The 18,023-nt window shown below is 40.6% G+C and overlaps 1 protein-coding gene across 1 annotated transcript in view; it reads right to left on the bottom strand.

Moving 5' to 3' along the window:
- Positions 1-16,656, bottom strand: part of ARHGEF11 (Rho guanine nucleotide exchange factor 11) — a 229,429-nt gene extending 212,773 nt beyond the window's left edge. The window contains exon 1 of the mRNA XM_007948600.1: positions 16,620-16,656. Within this exon, the coding sequence (XP_007946791.1) occupies positions 16,620-16,656 (37 nt within the window). The remainder of the gene's footprint in view (positions 1-16,619) is intronic.
- Positions 16,657-18,023: the final 1,367 nt, after the last annotated feature.

The following is an 18,023-nucleotide window of genomic DNA, read 5'->3' as shown; positions in this document are numbered from 1 at the left end:
AAGGTGAGAGGAGGGCCTCCCAACTTGAAGACTGAATCCTTTTTCCTCCAACTCTCAGGACCCTGGTAACTGAAGCTCCATTCTACTTCTACCAGTTAACATGGTCTCCTTTCTTAACCCCCTTTCCCCTCCCCCCTCTTAGGAAAAAAAAAAAAAAAAGGAAGAGGAAAAACTATGACCTTCTTAGAAACCAAAAAACAACCACAAATGTCTTCAAGGTTAGCGCTATGGGCTAAAAAATGAATCACAGAAAGAATGTGCCTTCAAAGTATCAGTCTTAACTGCAAAATACAGATAAATACCATCCTTTTAATCCAGTTTTCCCAGCTGTCCTTCTGCTGGCAAGAGAGCCTCAAGCTCCAAATGGGGGGGGGGGGAATCTCTGGTCTCCAATGCTTAAAATGACAACAGATATATTGGGGGGGGCGGGGGGGAGAAGGGGCGGAGGAAATGAATAAATCCGAATTGGCACTTGGAAAAATTTTCCAGCTGATTTGCACAGTAAAAAAAATAAATAAAACCATACAATAGTATGTACACAACGGCACTCCTTCCGAGTCCAGTGCAATTCTAGGACCCAAAATTTATGGATTTCCAAAAAAAAAAAAAAGATAGCTTTTATCTTAAAGGTTCTGAGATTCTTAAATAAGCCAATCTCACCCCCCTCAAAAAAAAAAAAAACACAGAAATGCAATGCTTTTTATCTTTAAAATGGAAGCAATAACCACAAAACCGGGAATCTCTGAAAATATTCTTTCCTTTTTCCTTTAAACTTGCAGGTTTCTCCACCTACCCTAGACTGATTCTCAGATCCAGCCTAAGCTGGGCCTTTTTCTGAAAGACAATTTCCTGAGTTAGTTCTGCTGTTTTGCTCCTCCACATCCAGGCTCCGAAAATTTCTCTTGCCTCAGCCTCCATGAAACGGATATTTCTCTTCCTCCCGTTCCCTTCTCTCCCTCTTGCCCAGCCAGAAAAACTGCTCCCTTATTATTATTAGTTTGGATTATTTTTGTGGATTTGAGTTCGCAGTGGGTTTTTCCTCCACACCAGCCTCCCGGAAAATCCGATCGCCTCGCTTCTCTCGGCCTCTTTTTCCTCCCTTTCCAAATCTCGCAGGCAGGAGCCCACCGTGCCTCACGCAGGACGCCGGCCGGGCCTCCGGCTCCCGGCCCCGCTCGCCCCACGCCCGACCGCCCCGCTCCGGCCTTCGCGGCCGTTCGGGACTCCAAGCTCCGCGCACGCACAGAAGGCGGCGGCGGCGGCAGGCGTGCTTGACTGACTAGTGGACCGGCTCCCTGCGTCGCGGCCGCGCTCGCCTCCTTCCGGGCCCCTTCCCCCCCGGCTCGCCGCTCGCTCGGGCGCAGGCCCCGCCGGCCGCCCCCTCCCCGCGATCCCCTCCCTCCTTCCGTGCGAGCCTTTCTCCTTCCCTCGCTCCTGCGGGGGGCGGGGCCGCAGGCTCCTCCTCCTCCTGGCGCGGCCGTCTTTCCACTCTATCCGCGGCCGAGGGCGGGGGCGGGTAGCTGACCGCCTTTCCCTTCCTCGAGCCTTGCGACCGCGGCTACTGCTGCCGGCCTGCAGGCCCCTCTCCCGGCTTCCCTGCGCGCCCTTCCCCCCTTTGACTCTCGTAGCCGCTCCCCAACCGATCCCCTCCGCGGCTGCACAGTCGCCGGCCCTGCCCCTCAGTGCGGCCTAGTTGGTCCCTGGCTTAGCCGGATCCCTAGCTTTTCCTGGTCAGGCCTGCGGGCGACCCCAGCCCCGACCCCGGGAGGCGCAACACGCCGCCCCTCCCCGCCCTCTCTTCACCGCTTTCCCGCAGATGCTTACTCCCCTTACTGCCCTGCGCCCCAGACCACGACCTTTGTTTCTAACCTTCTTGCCACCCTGCCACGGGCAGGTCCCCTCCCACAAGTATAGGTTTTTACCTCTTCGCGTTCACAGGCATCACCCCTGTCTCTCGCCGCCTCTGCTCACCTTCTCGCCACCTCTTAATTTTTAAAATTTTGTCGCAGTCTCCTTTCTAGGTTCCGAGAACTCTTAACTGTTTCGCCCGTTTCCGTAGCTCTCTACACGTTCAGCACCAACGACAGTAGTGGAAGACCCTTTGCTGTTCCTTGGCTTGGGTTGGGCACCTTAGTACCGCGTTATGTAAAAGGTATTTGACCTCTTGGTGATGCCTTTCCAAGACAATTCTATTTTCACAACCTCCTCTCCTAGAATCACAGTTTCTAAATATTTCCAAAAGTAATTAACGTGACATTAGTCAGCAGGTCCCAACCGTTGTGATTAAAAATAATTAAGGTAAAAAGGAAACTTTTTCCTAAGGACTAGGAAGTGAACTTTGTCTTGCCTAGGTAAAAGTTATTTTGAAATACCCCACAGACAGCAGTGTGTTTTTTATGTACTCTCTGCCTACACCTTGATTGTTCTTGGGCAGAATATATGTATGTGTAGGTTAGGGAGACTTCAGCGGGCTTACTTTTAAACACTCATGAGGAAAGGCCTATCACCAAAAAAACATCACGTTTGGTGGAGGGTCAGTGAAAACAAGGGAAACCCTCAGAGAGGTGGATTGACAACAGTAGTCCCAACAAGAAACTCAAACACACCAGTGATCATGAAGATGGCACAGCACCCACTACCGTTTTATTCTGTTACACATTGAGGCAGACTCAATGGCAGCTAACAACAATATTTACCCACATATATCTATAGACAGTACACAGGGCTCTGTGTGACCCCAGCAGTGTTAAATGTGGTGGGTTTACAAGTCACAAAAAAGAAACTGATAAACATCAATTGAAGACCTACTATGAACCAAAAGCATCATCTAAATTACAGCAGGTGCAGGTTGGCAAATAAAAGAAAGACCTGCCTTCACCTCATCTTCCTCAAACTGTAAGCCTGAACTCCCAAAGACTGATGGTCTGCCCCACCTCTGAAGCACCACAGTCCACATTCCTACTGACCTTATTTTTTCTGCCTTGTCATACTACCAGCAAAACCCATGTTCCCAACTAGATCAAAGTTAAAAAAAAAATGGTCATCTAGTCAATTCCAACTCATGGCAACCCCAGGTGCTGCAGAGCAGAACTGCACTCTAGGGTTTTCATGGCTGTGACCTTTTGGATTGCCAAGTTTTTCTTCTGAGGCACTTCTGGGTGCATTTGCACCACCAACCTTTTGGTTCATAACAAAGCGCTTGATTATTTCCACCACCGAGGGTCCCATGATAGACTGTTGTTGTTGTTGTTGTTTGCCGTCGAGTCGGCCCCAACTCATAACGACCCCTCCTTGGGTTTCCGAGGCAGTATCACTACGGAAGTAGGATTGCCCAACCTTCCTTCCGAGGAGTGGCTGGTGGGTTTGAACCGCCAGCCTTCTGGTTAGCAGTCAAGTGCCTTAGGCACTATGCTACCAGAGCTCCTCATGATAGACTAGTGACTGGCAAATATTTTTTATCACGGTCTCTTCATATTTGTCCTATTTATTGTTGGATAATTATTTATGTGTATTTCATTAAGTACTTTATAAAAGATGCCCTCAAAGTATAAATATTAAAAGGTTGGAATAAAGATGAAGTACATTTGAAAACTCATACTTTTTAGCTAAAGTTAATGGTGGCTGTGAACTGGAAAAGTATTTGTCAGAGGTAGATTCAAATGGAAGAAGTGCATCCTTGATTGCATTTTTTAAATCATGCTACTTCTCTTTCACCAGCAATGCAAAAGCTTCTAATTGAAATTCAACTAACAAATTTACCTCTTAGATGGATCAGTTGCTCTTGAATTATTGAAAGATGTTGCATTTTTATGTTTTTAACAATAGGTTGATGCCCACTAAATTTAGATTTTAAGGATTAGAAAATTCTGTTTCCCAGTTTTTAAGTGTGCAGACAGAAGTTCTTATAGGTGAAACACATTATTTTGGGTAATAAAAAAATCACAATATTGTAACCGCTTCCAGTCATCTCTTCGCTTTCTCTGTAAAGCATGTGTTTCTTTAAAAAAGCAGTGATTTTTCTCTCTCATTAATCGACTGTCATCTTCACCTTGAAGGGATAGATTAAGTGTTAGGGTTTTTTGTTTTGTTTTTGAAAGTAAGTACGAGGTAGCATAGTCTTGCTAGCTATTTGTCAGCATGGAATATTGTGAGATAAAATGCGTGTCTCATCTATGTTTACCATCTCATTTTAGGCCCTTCCCAGGAGATAACCAACAAATCTTTGCAGAATATAGATTTTCATGGTCATTCTCTCTGTCATTACAAAGGATTGTAAAGTTTGTAGCAATTAACAGGCTTGTTTTTGTCCAGTGGGTGGCATACATTATGTGGCAGTATGAAGAAAACAAATGTCGGACCTGTGGCATTCCCACTTGTTCCTGGAAACGCCTCATTTACTGTGTGTGCCAGATGACTTCTGACACAGTGATTAAGTAAGGGGGCTAAGTCAGTCGAACGTTAAATGTTGGTGTTAAAAAAACCAAACTCACTGCCATCGAGTTGATTCCAACTCATAGAGACCCTCTTTGGCTTTCCGAGGCAGTAAATCTTTACGTAAGTAGATTGCCCTGTCTTCCTTCTGTGGGGCAGCTGGGGGGTTTGAACCACTAACCTTCTGGTTAGCAGTCAAATGCCTTAGGAACTATGCCACCAGACCTCCTTGTTAGTGTTAGTAAAGCTTCAATGATTATCTTTGCTATACTTAAATACTTTATGAGTACTTTTAAAATATTTCCTTCTCATACATCAGTACATTGCCTTGTATACCCTACTTTGAAGACTGTGGGATGGCAGTGGCATTAGCAGGATAAATTTCCCATTTAGTTGAACTGCAAATCTCAGTTTGGGGGGAAAAATAGATTAGATTGGTAGTAACTTCTGATTGACTCATGGTGACCCCATGTGTGTCAGAGTAGAGCAGTGCTCCACAGGGTTTTCAATGGCTGATATTTTGGAAGTAGATCGCCAGGCCTTTATTCCAAAGACTCCAGACCTTTCTTCCAAGGAGCCTCTGAGTGGTCTTGAACCCCTAACCTTTCAGTTAGCAACCGAGAACATTAACTCTTTGCCTACCCAGGGCAATACTTGGTGGTAGAGATCTGGAGCCAGCTGCTGGTTAGTGAAATGAGCCCTAGACTAGGAGTCCAAAGAACTGGATCTGTACTGGGCTGTATCCCTTTCTGGCTTTGTGACCTGCCATTTGTAGATTGTGAGGATTAAATAAAATTGAGTAAGGGTTCTGTAAACCATAGAGTGCTGTGCAGGAAAATCAGGATACATGATAGGAAGGGTCTGAGTTTCCTAGGACTGTCATAACAAAATGCTACAAGGTGGGTGGCTTTAAAGAACAGAAACTTACTGTCTCACAGTTTTGGAGATCAGACATCTAAATTCAGTGCATTGATAGGGCTATGCTCTCTGTCACTCTTGGGGAAGATCTTCCTTGTCTCTTTCAGCTTGTTAGCCCGAATGTTCCTTGGTTTATAGATGGATCCTCACATTGTATTGATTTTACATCTTCCCTCTGTATGTGTAACTCTGTGTCAGTCTGTTCTCCCCTTTTATGAAATACCACTCAGAAGGGATTAGGATTGGGACCTACCCTACAATGGAATGCTTTAACTGATAATATCTTCAAAGATGGCTCTAGTTCCACAAACAAGTTCTGTCCCATTCACAGGCTTATGACTTCAATACATCATTTAGGGGACACAATTCAATATATAACAGGAAGGGATACCTTGAATTGACATAGTTCTTTTAACTATTTTTTCTACCCAACCAAACCAAACCCACTGCTGTCAAGTCAACTGTGATTCATAGAGATCCTAGAAGACAGAGTAGAACTGCCCCCTCAGGTTTCCAAGGCTGTAAATTTATTCAGACTCACACTGCCACATCCTTCTCCCAGCTGGTAGGTTTGAACCACCAACCTTGTGGTTAGCAGCCAAGCACTTTAACCACTGTGTTACCAGGGCTTCTTTTTTCCCCCATAGACTTCTATTAATAGATGCATCCTTTTCTCTGACCAACCTTCTGTGAGATAGGTAGGGTATTAGTTGTGATTTGCATATACAGTATAGCACAAAGAGGCTTTAGGAGATTTGCATGACATCCCATTAATTAATAAATTCAGGTTAGAAATCATACTTATCTTTAGGTGATGAGAAGGAACAGGAACAAGAAAGGCAGCTATGATCAGATTTTATTTTCTGGGAGAGATTGTAGAAACTTAATCTTTAATTGAACAGCCAAGGGAGAACTGTGATGCAAAAGCTTGAATGGTTCATGATAGCTCTAGAGAAGCAACTGAAATCATTCCTGGCCAGACATCTCCAGCCCAAGCCTGGACTGGTGTCCTCCAGAGAGATGGGCTGAGATTTGCAGTCATTATTCTTCTTCTGGGGTGCTGTCAGCGTACCAAATCAAAAAACAAAACCCATTGTCATTGAGTTGATTCATGGTGATCCCATGTGTTACAGAATAGAACTGCTCCATAGTTTTTCTGGGGGGTGGGAGGAGCTGTAATCTTTACAGAAGCCGACTGAGAGGCCTTTCTTCCTCAGTGCTTCTGGATAGATTTGAACCACTAACCTTTAGGTTAGTAGACAAGTGCAACTCATTTGTGTTACCCAGGGACCTGTTGTCAGGGTATAGGGCTGGCAAAATAAAATTGCCATTGGAGGAATAGTGCCATTATTTATTAGAGATCATTTACCTCTCTTAAGCTTTTCTCAAAACAATATAGAAAGCCTATGTAAGGGATTCTTTTAGTTCTAATGAGGACAAAATATTGTGGCTTGCTTTTTATTTATTTTAATTGTGATTTGAGTGAAGGCTTACAGAGCTAATTCATTTGCCATACAGCAGTTCATACACATTTTGTTTCATGACATTGACTGCAATTTCCCACAATGTAACAGCTCTCTTCCCACTTCCTCTTCAGTTACCTCTTCCTTGTGTCCTCCCCCTCCATGCACTCCCATCCCTGCCCCCTCAGCTGTTGCCCTGTGCAAACACTGCTCTTCTATTCTCCCACCATTGATGGCTCCAAGGAGTGTATTCACCTGATGTAAATGTTCACCCCATATGCCTGTCTGTTGTTTGGCTGGAAGCCAGAGGAGTGAGTTCAGTTCCAGACCTGTAGGGTAACTAGGGGCCATCGTCTCAGGGGTCTCACCAGGCTCTGTCAGACCAGCAAATCTGGTTTTTTTTTTTTTTTTTTTTTAATGATTTTGAGTCTTGTTCCACATTGTTTTCCCACTCTATCTAGGATCTCTTGTACTGATTCCCCTCTGAGTGGTTGGCAGTGATAGCAGGGCGCCATCTAGTTCTTCTGGTCTCATGGTCATATAGGCTGAGCATCACATGGTCTACCAGTCCCTTGAACTAACTGTTTCTGTGCGTCTTTGGTGTTCTTCATTCTTTGTGGCTTATTTTTAACTTACTTAGATTTCTCTAAATGATTTCTGGGTAACTGGGTAACTGGAATAAGTAATCCTATAACCTACATTAAAGATACCATTTCACTGTCACTCAAAATATTCTGTTTATTAAACTTCTTGAGTTCTCAATAATAACAATAATTCCCGAAATGTATATACTATGTACTGTTCCAAGCAACCTATAGACATTAGCCATTTGGTCCTCTCAACAACTTTTTGAGATAGATGCTATTATTATCCTTACTTTCATATGAAGAAACAGAGACCGAGAGAGTTAAAATAATTTGCCCAGGGTCACACAGTTGGGAACCCAGATAGTAGGCTCTGGAGCCTATGCTACACTACCAGCTGTACTGCCTCTATGTTTTAGGCGTAATGCCAGGCACTGGGGATAAAAAGATAAAACCAAAGAACAGTGCATGGACAGAACATTCCCCAAAAGATAGAAGAGATGTAGGGTTTATTTGGGCCAGATTACTGAGGAAAAACTGGGGAGGGTGGGGCTGGAAGCTTAACTTCTCAGTCTCCAGAGAGTTATTTTTCTGTGGCACAGTAATCAATACATTTTTCTTTCGTGCTCTTTTGTTTTTTGAATCCCCTCTCAGTGTCCCTTGAGTTATGTCCCCCAGGGATCTGTCCTTTCATACCTTTTGAGTCTCAAGACATTTAGTGGGAAAGTGGCTTCTCACCTTAGCACCAGAGGGGAGGTCTACACTGTCTGTGGGGTCACCTCCCAGGTGTGTGCACTTCAGCCTTCCAAGCTTGATACTTTCTTGTCTTTGGTTACCTTAGAAACCAGCTCTCTCCCATCACACCCTAGTAGCTGAGACAAATTGAATAACAGGGCAGGCATCAAAATAAATTGTAAAGGAAAAATGTGTGAAAGAAAACTAGTTTTAGATTGAAGGCTAATATTTTGGGAAGTTGTGTGTGTGTGTGCGTGTGTGTGTGTGTGTTCCCTCTCCCAATAAGAAAAAGTTCCTAGGATCAAATGTGAAAAACAAAAAGGTGAGATGCCAAGGGGAAGATAATTTAAAAACTGCTGAAGCCTGTTTTCAAAACTGAAAAATGTCCTTTGTTCTAATTTTTTAATATTTTATTTACATACAATAAATTACACATATTTAAAATGTACTTTATAAGTTCTGACATTTAGGCACACATGAAGCTATCACCACAATTAAGATTGTTGTTGTTATGTGCCTTCGAGTCGGCCCCCAACTCATAGCGACCCCTCCTTGGGTTTCCGAGGCAGCATCACTACGGAAGTAGATTGCCCAACCTTCCTTCCGAGGGGTGGCTGGTGGATTTGAACCACCAGCCTTCTGGTTAGCAGTCAAGTGCCTTAGGCACTATGCTACCGGAGCTCCTACAATTAAGATAGCAAACATATTTATTAACTGAGAAAGTTTACTTGTACCCCCTCCTAAATCTTCCCTCCAGCTCCTTCCTGCTCAGTTCCTCTCCCCTACTTCCCAGTCCCCTGGAAATCACTGATCTGTTTTTTGTCTCTCTGTATTAGAATTTTATATAAAGTAAATCGTATAGTATATACTCTTTTTTGTATGATTTCTTTCACTTAGCTGATTACTTTCAGATTAATTTATGTTGTTGGTATCCTCGTATCAATTTATTACTGAACTGTATTCCATTATACTGATATACCACAATTTATTTATCACTTCACTTGTTGATGGACTTTGGAGTTTCTAGTTTGGTGCTATTACAAATAAAACTGCTATAAATATGTGTGTATGTCTTTGATTTAATTTCTCTTAGGTAAATCCTAGGAATGGATTAGCTGGGTCATTATATGTTCAAAAAAATTTCTTTTAATGGTGGGAAATGTATACATCATTGAGCAAATTTGCTGCAAAAGACCTCTTGAAAGTGTTAAAAAGCAAAGATGTCACTTTGAGGACTATCCCAAGCCATAGTGTTTTCAGTAACCTCATATGTATGTGAAAACTGGATAATGAATAAGGAAGACAGACAAAGAATTGATGCATTTGAATTAAGGTGTTGACAAAGAATATTGAATGTACCGTGGACTACCAGAAGAATGCACAAATCTGTCTTGGAAGACATACAGACAAATCGCTTCTTGGAAGCGAGGTTGGTGAGACTTCATCTCATACACTTTGGACATGTTATTAGGAGGTACCAGTCCTTGGAGAAAGACATTATGGCTGGTAAAGTAGAGGGTCATCCTCAATGAGACGGATTGAGATGTAACAATGTGGCTGCAACAAGGATTCAAACGTGGCAACCATTGTGAGGATGGCACAGGACCAGACAGTGTTTTGTTCTCTTGGAACCAACTCAAAGACACTTAACAAGTATATGCATATGTTTAGTTTTTAAGAAATTGTTAATCTATTTTCCAAAGTGGCTGTACCATTTCATATTTCCACATGAAGTAGTGCATAAGAGTTCCAACTCCTCCGCATCCTTGCTGACACTTAGTATAGTCATTTAAGTTTTATACATTCTAGGAGGGGTATAGTGATATCTCCTTGTAGTTTTTATTCTCATTTCGTTAAATGCAAGTTTTCATGGGCTTTTTTGCCATCTGTATATTTTCTTAAGTGCTTTTAGAGATTTTTTTTTTTTGGTCCATTTTTCAAAAAAAACCTGGCTTGTTTTCTCATTGAATTTAGAGCATTTATTACATATTCTGCATACAAGTCCTTTATCAGATATGTGATTTGCATGGGCAAATATTTTCTCCAAGTCTGTGGTATGTCTCTTCATTCTCTCAGCAGTGTTTTTTGAAAAGCCCAGTTCTTTTATTATTATTATTATTTATTGTGATTTGGGTGAAGATTGACAGAGCAAATTTGCTTTCCATACAGCAGTTCACATATACTTTGTCGCATGTCATTGACCACAGTTTACCACAATGCAACAGCTCCCCTCCCACTTCCTCCCCATAGTTACCTCTTCCCAGTGTCCATCCCTCCATACTCTCCTGCCCCCTGAGCTGTCTCCCTGTGCATAAGCAGCCCTTCCTTCTCCCATGATTGTTCTCTCCAGGGCGTGTGTCTACTTGAGGTAAATGTTTAACTCACATGCCTGTACTTTGTTTGGCTGGAAACCACAGTTGTGGGTTCAATTCCAGACCTGAAGGGCAGCTAGGGGCCATAGTCTCAGTGGTTCCACCAGGCTCTATTGGACCAGCAAACCTGGTCCCGACCATCTTTTTTTTTTTGCCTCCAAATGATTTTAAGTTTTGTTCCACATTGTTTTCTCTCTCTATCCAGGATCTCCTACATCCCTTCCAAGTGGATGACAGTGGTAGCCAGGCACCATCTAGTTCTTCTGGTCTCATAGTTGTATAGGTTGCAGATCGGATGGTGTACCAGTCACTAGGACTGATTGTTTCCATTAATTTTGGTTTTCTTCTTTCTTCTTCGCTCTTGACGAGGAGAGCCCCATCGTTGCATCTAGATGGCAGCTTGCTAGCTTTTAAGATCCCAGTCGCTACTCGCCAAAGTAGGAGGTGGAACAACGTTTTGTATAGTATATTACGCCAATTGAGCTTGATGTCCCCTGTGACTATGGTCCCAAGCCTGCAGGATCAACTACTTGGTCGCTCTGGGTAGCTGGCTGTGACCAAGCAGTGACCACAACCTTGCCCCTTGTCAGCTCTACTATACACCTGGGAATTCTGATCATTCACATAAACTTATAGGACCATTGTCTGCCAACCCTATATATGATTTTGGATACACTCCCCATTTCATAGATATACCTAATTGTTTAGCCTGTCCACCTATCTATCCATCCATATACCCATGTTTGCCTTCACTGAGAAATCCGTACTGTATATGCAAAAGGGTTCATATTTGTTGTCTGTACCTCCCATATACCTCTCTATGTCTTTCTCATCCTCTATGCTGCCATATTGGTCACTCACATTTGGTACATTGCCCTTCTTTTCACCCAAGTCAATATTTATCTCTATCTATCTAACAGCGTTCCCTCCCCTCCCCTCCCACCCCTGGTAACCAACAAAGAAAATTTCCTTCAATAGATAAGCCTTTCCTTAACTTTTACAATAATGGACTAATACAATATTTCTCCTTTTGTGATTGACTTATTTCACTCAGCATAATGTCCTCCAAGTTCATGCACGTTATGTGGTGTTTTGCAGATTCTACATTATTCTTTAGCATTGCATAGTATACCATTGTGTGTATGTACCATAGTTGGTGGACATCTAGGTTGTTTCCATGTTTTGGCTATTGTAAATACTGAAAAGCAGCAGTTCTTAATTTTAATTTAATCCAATTTATTATTTTTTTCTTTTATGAACCATTCTTTTGGTGTTAAACTCAAGAAATCTTTGCCTAATCCAAGGTCACAAAATTTTTCTCCTATATTTTCCTCTAGAAGTTTTATAGTTCTAGCTTGACGTTTAACTGTGTGATCCACGTTGAGTTGCTTTGCGTATGGTTCCAGGTATGGATCAAACTCCTTCCTCCCCACTAGTGGAGTAAAGATATCTTTAATGAATCTTCACACTGAGACCTTTTGTCCTCTTGCTCTATGTGGATGTTTGGGACTCTTGCACTGACTTCCACTCAAAGTTCATTTTTTAAAAACTATATGGATAGCCCACTGTTCCACCATCATTTGTTGAAAAGACTTCTTTTACCAATGAGTTCCCTTTCGCACCGTTATTAACATCAACTAACCATATGTGTATGGATCTATTTCTCTATTTATTCCATTGATTTATTTGACTATCTTGATGCCAATATCTCATTGTATTCATTACTGTAGCTTTATAATAAGTCTCAGAGTCCAGTAGTGCAACTTTTTTTAAAAAAATTGTTTCTTCTATTCTACGTCCTTTGCATTTCCATGTGAGTTTTAAATTCAGGTTATCAATTTCTACCAAAATGTCAGCTGAAATTTTTGTTGGGATTGTGTTGAATATATAGATTTGGGAACAATTGACATTTGAACAATAACAAGTCTTCTGATTCAAGAGTACAATATCTCTGTCCGTGTATTTAGGTCTTCTTTAATTATTCCCAGCAATGTTCTATAGTTTTCATACAGGTAAGCATACAGGTCTTTCACAGCTTTTGTTAGATTTATTCCAAAGTATTTTATATTTTTGATGCTATGGTAAGTGGCATTTCTTACATTTCAGTTCTGATTGATTGCCAACCTTCTGATTAACAGTCAAATGCCTTAGGCACCATGCCACCAGAACTCCTTGATTGTTGCTAGTACAAAAAAAAAAAATACATTGATCTATACCCTGCAATCTTGTTAAACTCTTATTAGTTCTAGTAGGTAGTTTGTAGATCCCGTAGATTTAATCAGACTTTCTATGTAGATGGTCATGTCTGTGAATAAAAGCAGTTTTCCCCTTCCTTTCCAATCTGGATATCTTTCATTTCTTTTTCTTGTTTAATTGCACTAGCTAGAACCTCTACTGCAAAGTTGATAGAAGTAGTGAGAAAGGACATCCCCATTTCATTTCTGATCTTGGCAGAAACAATTGGTCTTTTGTCATTAAGTATGATGGTGTCTGTGTGTTTCTTGTTAACGAAGTTTCCTTCTATTCCTAATGTGCTAAGAGTTGTTATCAGGAATAAATGTTGCACTTTGGGAACATCAAGCTTAATTGGCATAACATAGTACACAAAAACATTGTTCTACATCCTACTTTGGTGAGTAGTGACTGGGGTCTTAAAAGCTTGCAAGCAGCCGTCTAGATGCAACGATGGGTATACCTTGTCCGGAACAAAGATGAATGAAGAAAACCAAAGATGCATGAAAAAAATTAGTTCAAGGGACTGATAGACCATGTGATCCTCAGTCATATGATCATGAGACCAGAAGAACTAGATGGTGCCTGGATACCACAGTCAACCATACGGAGGGAGATCAGTGCAAGAGATCCTGGATAGAGTAGGAGAACAATATGGAACAAAACTCAAAATCATAAAAAAAAAAAAAAAGACCAGTTTTGCTGGTCTGGTAGAGACTGATGAGACCCCTGAAACTACGGCCCCTAGTGACCTTTCAGATCTGGAACTGAACTTACTCCTGTGGCTTCCATCCAAACAAGAAGCATGTGGGGTGAACGTTTACATCAGGTAGATACACTCCTTGGAGCGATCAATGGTTGGAGAATAGTGTCTGTCTGCACAGGGAGACAGCGGGGTGTGGGCAGAAGTACATGGGAGGGAAGGACACAGGGAAGAGGTAACTATGGGGAAGAAGTGGGAAGAGAGCTGTTACATTGTGAGGAATTGCAGTCAATGTCATGAAACAAATGTGTATGAACTGCTGTATGGCAAATGAATTAGCTCTGTAAACTTTCACCCAAATCACAATAAAAATTAAAATAAATAAACAGATAAATGTTGCATTTTATAGAATTATTTTTCTATAGAAATTGAGATGATCATGTAGCTTTTATTCTTTAGTCTGTTAATATGGTGAGTTTTGAATGTTAAATCAGTCCTGTATTTCTGGGATAAACTCCACCTGGTTATAATTTATTATGCTTTTTATATATTGTTGGATTTGATTTGTTAAAATTTTGTTAACATTCTTTAGATCTGTGCTTGTGAGAGATGTTATTCATATTTGTTTGGGTTTTTGTCCCCATAATATAGTTTTAGTCTTGTTTTGGTGTCAGAGTAACATTGGCCTCATAAAAGTAGTTGGTAAGAATTCCTTTCCATCCAATATTCTGAAAGACTTTATGTGGAATTTGCATTACTTTTTCTTTAAATGTTTGACAGAATAATCCAAGAAGCCACTTTGTCCTGCAGTTTTCTTGTGGGAGGATTTTAAACTACAAATTAAACCCCTTTAGTAGATATAGGTCCATTCATGTTAATCTATTTCTTCTTGAGTGAGCTTTGGCAGATATGATCTTGCAAATAATTTATTGATTTCACCTAGGTTGTTGTATATATTGGCATAAAGTTGTTAAAAATTTTAATATGTATAAAATCTGTAATGTCATCTCTCTCATTCCTGATATTTGTCATTTTTTTCCTAATCACTCTGACTGCAGGTTTATCAATTACATTGATCTTCTCAAATAATTGTGGTGTTTCTATTACAGCTGTTGTTGTTGTTACATGCCATCGAGTTGGACCTGACTCATAGTGACCCCCCCTTGGGTTTCCGAGGCAGTATCACTATGGAAGCAGATTGCCCAACCTTCCTTCCGAGGAGTGACTGGTGGATTTGAACCACCAGGCTTCTGGTTAGCAGTCAAGTGCCTTAGGCACTATGCTACCAGAGCTCCTTCTATTAAATCAGTACTAAGAAACTAAGACCACATCTTAACATTAAGTCTTCCAGTCCATGAATTTGAGATGTCTTTCCATTTATGTAGGTCTTCTTTAATTTATCTCAGCAGTGTTTTATAATTTTCAGTGTACAAGTCTTTCATATCCCTGGTTAAATCTATTTCTAAATTTTATTCCTGTAGATACTATTGTAAATGGAGCTGCTTTCTTAATTTCCTTTTCAGCTTGATTGTTCATTGCTAGTATATAGAAACAACTGATTTTTTGCATGTGTGTTTTGATCTTGACCATGCAACTCTGCTGACTTCATTTATGAACTCTAGTAACTTTTTAATGGGTTTAATGGGGTTTTCTACATATAGGATCATATTATTTGCAAATAGAGATAATTTTCCTTCTTCCTTTATGATTTGATTGCCTTTTCTTTCTTTCTTTCCTAATTTCTCTGGCTAGAACCTCAGTACAATACTGGATATCAGCTGTAAAAGCAGGCATCCTTGTCTTGTTCCTGATATTAGAAGAAAAGCTTTTTGTCTTTCCACATTGAGAATGATGTTCACTATTTTTTCAATTCAATTGTTTTTCATAAATGCCCTTTATCATGTTGAAGAATTTCCCTCCTGTTCTAGTTTGTTGAGTGTTTTCATTATGAGAAGTATTAGATTTTATCAAATGAGTTTTCTGCATTGTTGAGATGATAATGTGATTTTATTTTCTTTGTTCTATTAATGTGATATATTACATTGATTTTCTTATGTTGAACTACCCTAAATTCCTGGATGCTATAATGTGAATAGTGCCTCTCTCACCCACAAAAGATGTGTTGAAGTCCTAACCTCTCTGTACCTGTGAATATGACTTTTTTGGGGAAATAGGGTCTTTCTTGAAGATATTATCAGTTAAGTCACACCAGTAGGATAAGTCCTAGTCCTAATCCTTTTGCATGGTGTCTTATAAAAGGGGAGAATAGATGTGGAAAATCACATATTCAAGGAGGAAACAACATACGAAGATTTTTCTACAAACCAAGGAATGCCAAGAAGCACCTGGGCCTTCCAGGAAGAATCTTCCCTTAGAGCCCACATAGACAGAGCCTAGCTCTGTCAGCGTCCTGAATTCAGACTTGTAGGCTCCAGAACTGTAAGAAAACACATTTCTGTTCTTTAAGCCACCCACTTTGTGGTATTTTATTAAGTACAAGGAAGCTAAGAAACTAGGATAAATTTCACTTGGTCATGGTGTCTAATCCTTTTAATATACTGTTGGATTAGGTTTGCTAGTACTTTGTGGAGAATTTTTCCATCTACACTCATAAAGGATTTTGGTCTGACTTTTCTTGTGGTGTCCTTCTGTGGCACTGGTGTCAGGGTAATGCTGGCCTCATAGAATAAGTTAGGAAATGTTCCTTCTTTTATTTTTTGGAAGAGTTTGAGAAGGATTAGTGTTAATTCGTTAAATATTTGGTAGAATATTTGGTCCTGGACTTTTCTTCATTGAGATATTTGTGATTACTAATTCAAACTCTTCACTTACTGTAAGTGTACCGAAATTTTCTGTTTCTTCATAAATCAGGTTAGGTAGTTTATGTGTTTCTAGGAATTTGTCCATTTCATCTAGGTTATCTAATTTGTTAGTGTATAATTGCTCATAGTATTTTCTTATAATCTGTTTTATTTTTGTAGGATTAGTAGTAACGTCCCACTTTCATTTCTGATTTCCAATCATTTCTCTTTTCTTTGTCTGTCTACCAAAAGTTTTGTTGATTGATCTTCTCAAAGAAACAATTTTTGGTTTTGTTCATTCTATAATTTTTACTGTTCTTTATTTCATTTATCTCCACTCTAATCTATTATTTCTTTCCTTATGGTAACTTTGGGCTTACTTTGCTCTTCTTTTTCTAGCTCCTTGAGGAGTAACATTTAGTTATTGATTTGAAATCTCTTTTCTTTTTTAATGTAAACATTTAGAGCTATAAATTTTCCTCTGAGCACTGACTTCACTGCATCCTATAAGTATTGATATGATGTGCTTTCTGTTTCATTGATCCAACTTACAGCCACCCTATATGACAGAGCAGAATTGCCCCATAGAGTCCTAGGCTGTAATCTTTGTGGGAGTAGATCACAAGTCTTTTCTTCTGCAGAGTGGCTGGTGGATTTGAGCTACTGATCTTTTGGTCAGCAGCTGAGTTCTTAACTATAGCACCATCGGGGCTCCTTAAAGTCTGCCTAGTAAGTCCATTATCTGGGCTTCCATGAAGATAGTTTCTATCACTTTTTTTTTTTCTTTTGAATAGGCCATCCTTTCTGTTTCTTTTGTATGCATTGTGATTTTTTGTTGAAACCAGGATATTTGAATATCAAAATGTAATAATTCTGTGAATCATATTCTTCCTGTTCTCTACATGCTATTTTTTTTGTTGTTGTTTGTTTGATTGAACTGTTGAAGTCTATAGTCATCTTTTTTGTTTTGTGACTTCCTCTAACTATTTTTGAAAAATTGCTTTCCTGACACATGTGTGGAGCTCTGGTGGCATGGTGCCTAAGACATTTGACTACTCACCAGAAGGCTGGCGGTTCAAACCCAAGGAGAGGTAGGTAAGAGTCAAACGGACTCAATAGCAGTGAGTTTTTTGTTTGTTTGCTAGGCATATGTGGACTCTGCAGTCTCTGTTCCTTAGCCTACATTCAGTGATTTGAGACATCTCCTTGAACATCAGGAATGGGATGGGGTGGGATCTCTCCCAGTCTTGAAAATTGGCTCTGTGTCAGGGCCCTCCTTCAGCACTTAATCAGGCTTATGCTGAGTTTAAGGACTAGCCCAAGGTGAAAGTATAGGGTCTTCTCAGATAATTTCTGAGCATGCATCATGTTCTTGGTATGCCCGTGTCAATTCTCTCGTATATGCTGTACTTTTGAAAGCTTTAATTTCCAGAAAAAAAAACTTCTCCTCCCAGCTTCTTTTACGAGTCTTTATGTGTCCATTATATGCCTTAAACCCACTCTTAATCCAAGGAGACTACAGGCAGTTACAACCTTCATGTTTTGCCCATTGCAGCTCAGCCCCGCATAATGGATCAAACCAAGATGAGTTGCCTGCTTCAGATCTTAGGAGTGGCTGGGGGTGTTTGAACCACCAGCCTTCTGGTTAGCAGTCAAATGCCTTAGGCACTGCACCACCAGAGTTCCTTACCAAACAGGTTAGAAAACACAAAATAATTTGCAAATAAAAATCTCCTTCTATGGGCTCTGGTGGTATAGTGGGTAAAAGCATTTAACTGCTAACC

Source organism: Orycteropus afer, unplaced genomic scaffold (genome assembly GCF_000298275.1).
Source record: "Orycteropus afer afer isolate SDZICR_OR568_19922 unplaced genomic scaffold, OryAfe1.0 scaffold00217, whole genome shotgun sequence".
Taxonomy (NCBI): domain Eukaryota; kingdom Metazoa; phylum Chordata; class Mammalia; order Tubulidentata; family Orycteropodidae; genus Orycteropus; species Orycteropus afer.
This window is presented reverse-complemented; position numbering and strand designations above follow the sequence as displayed.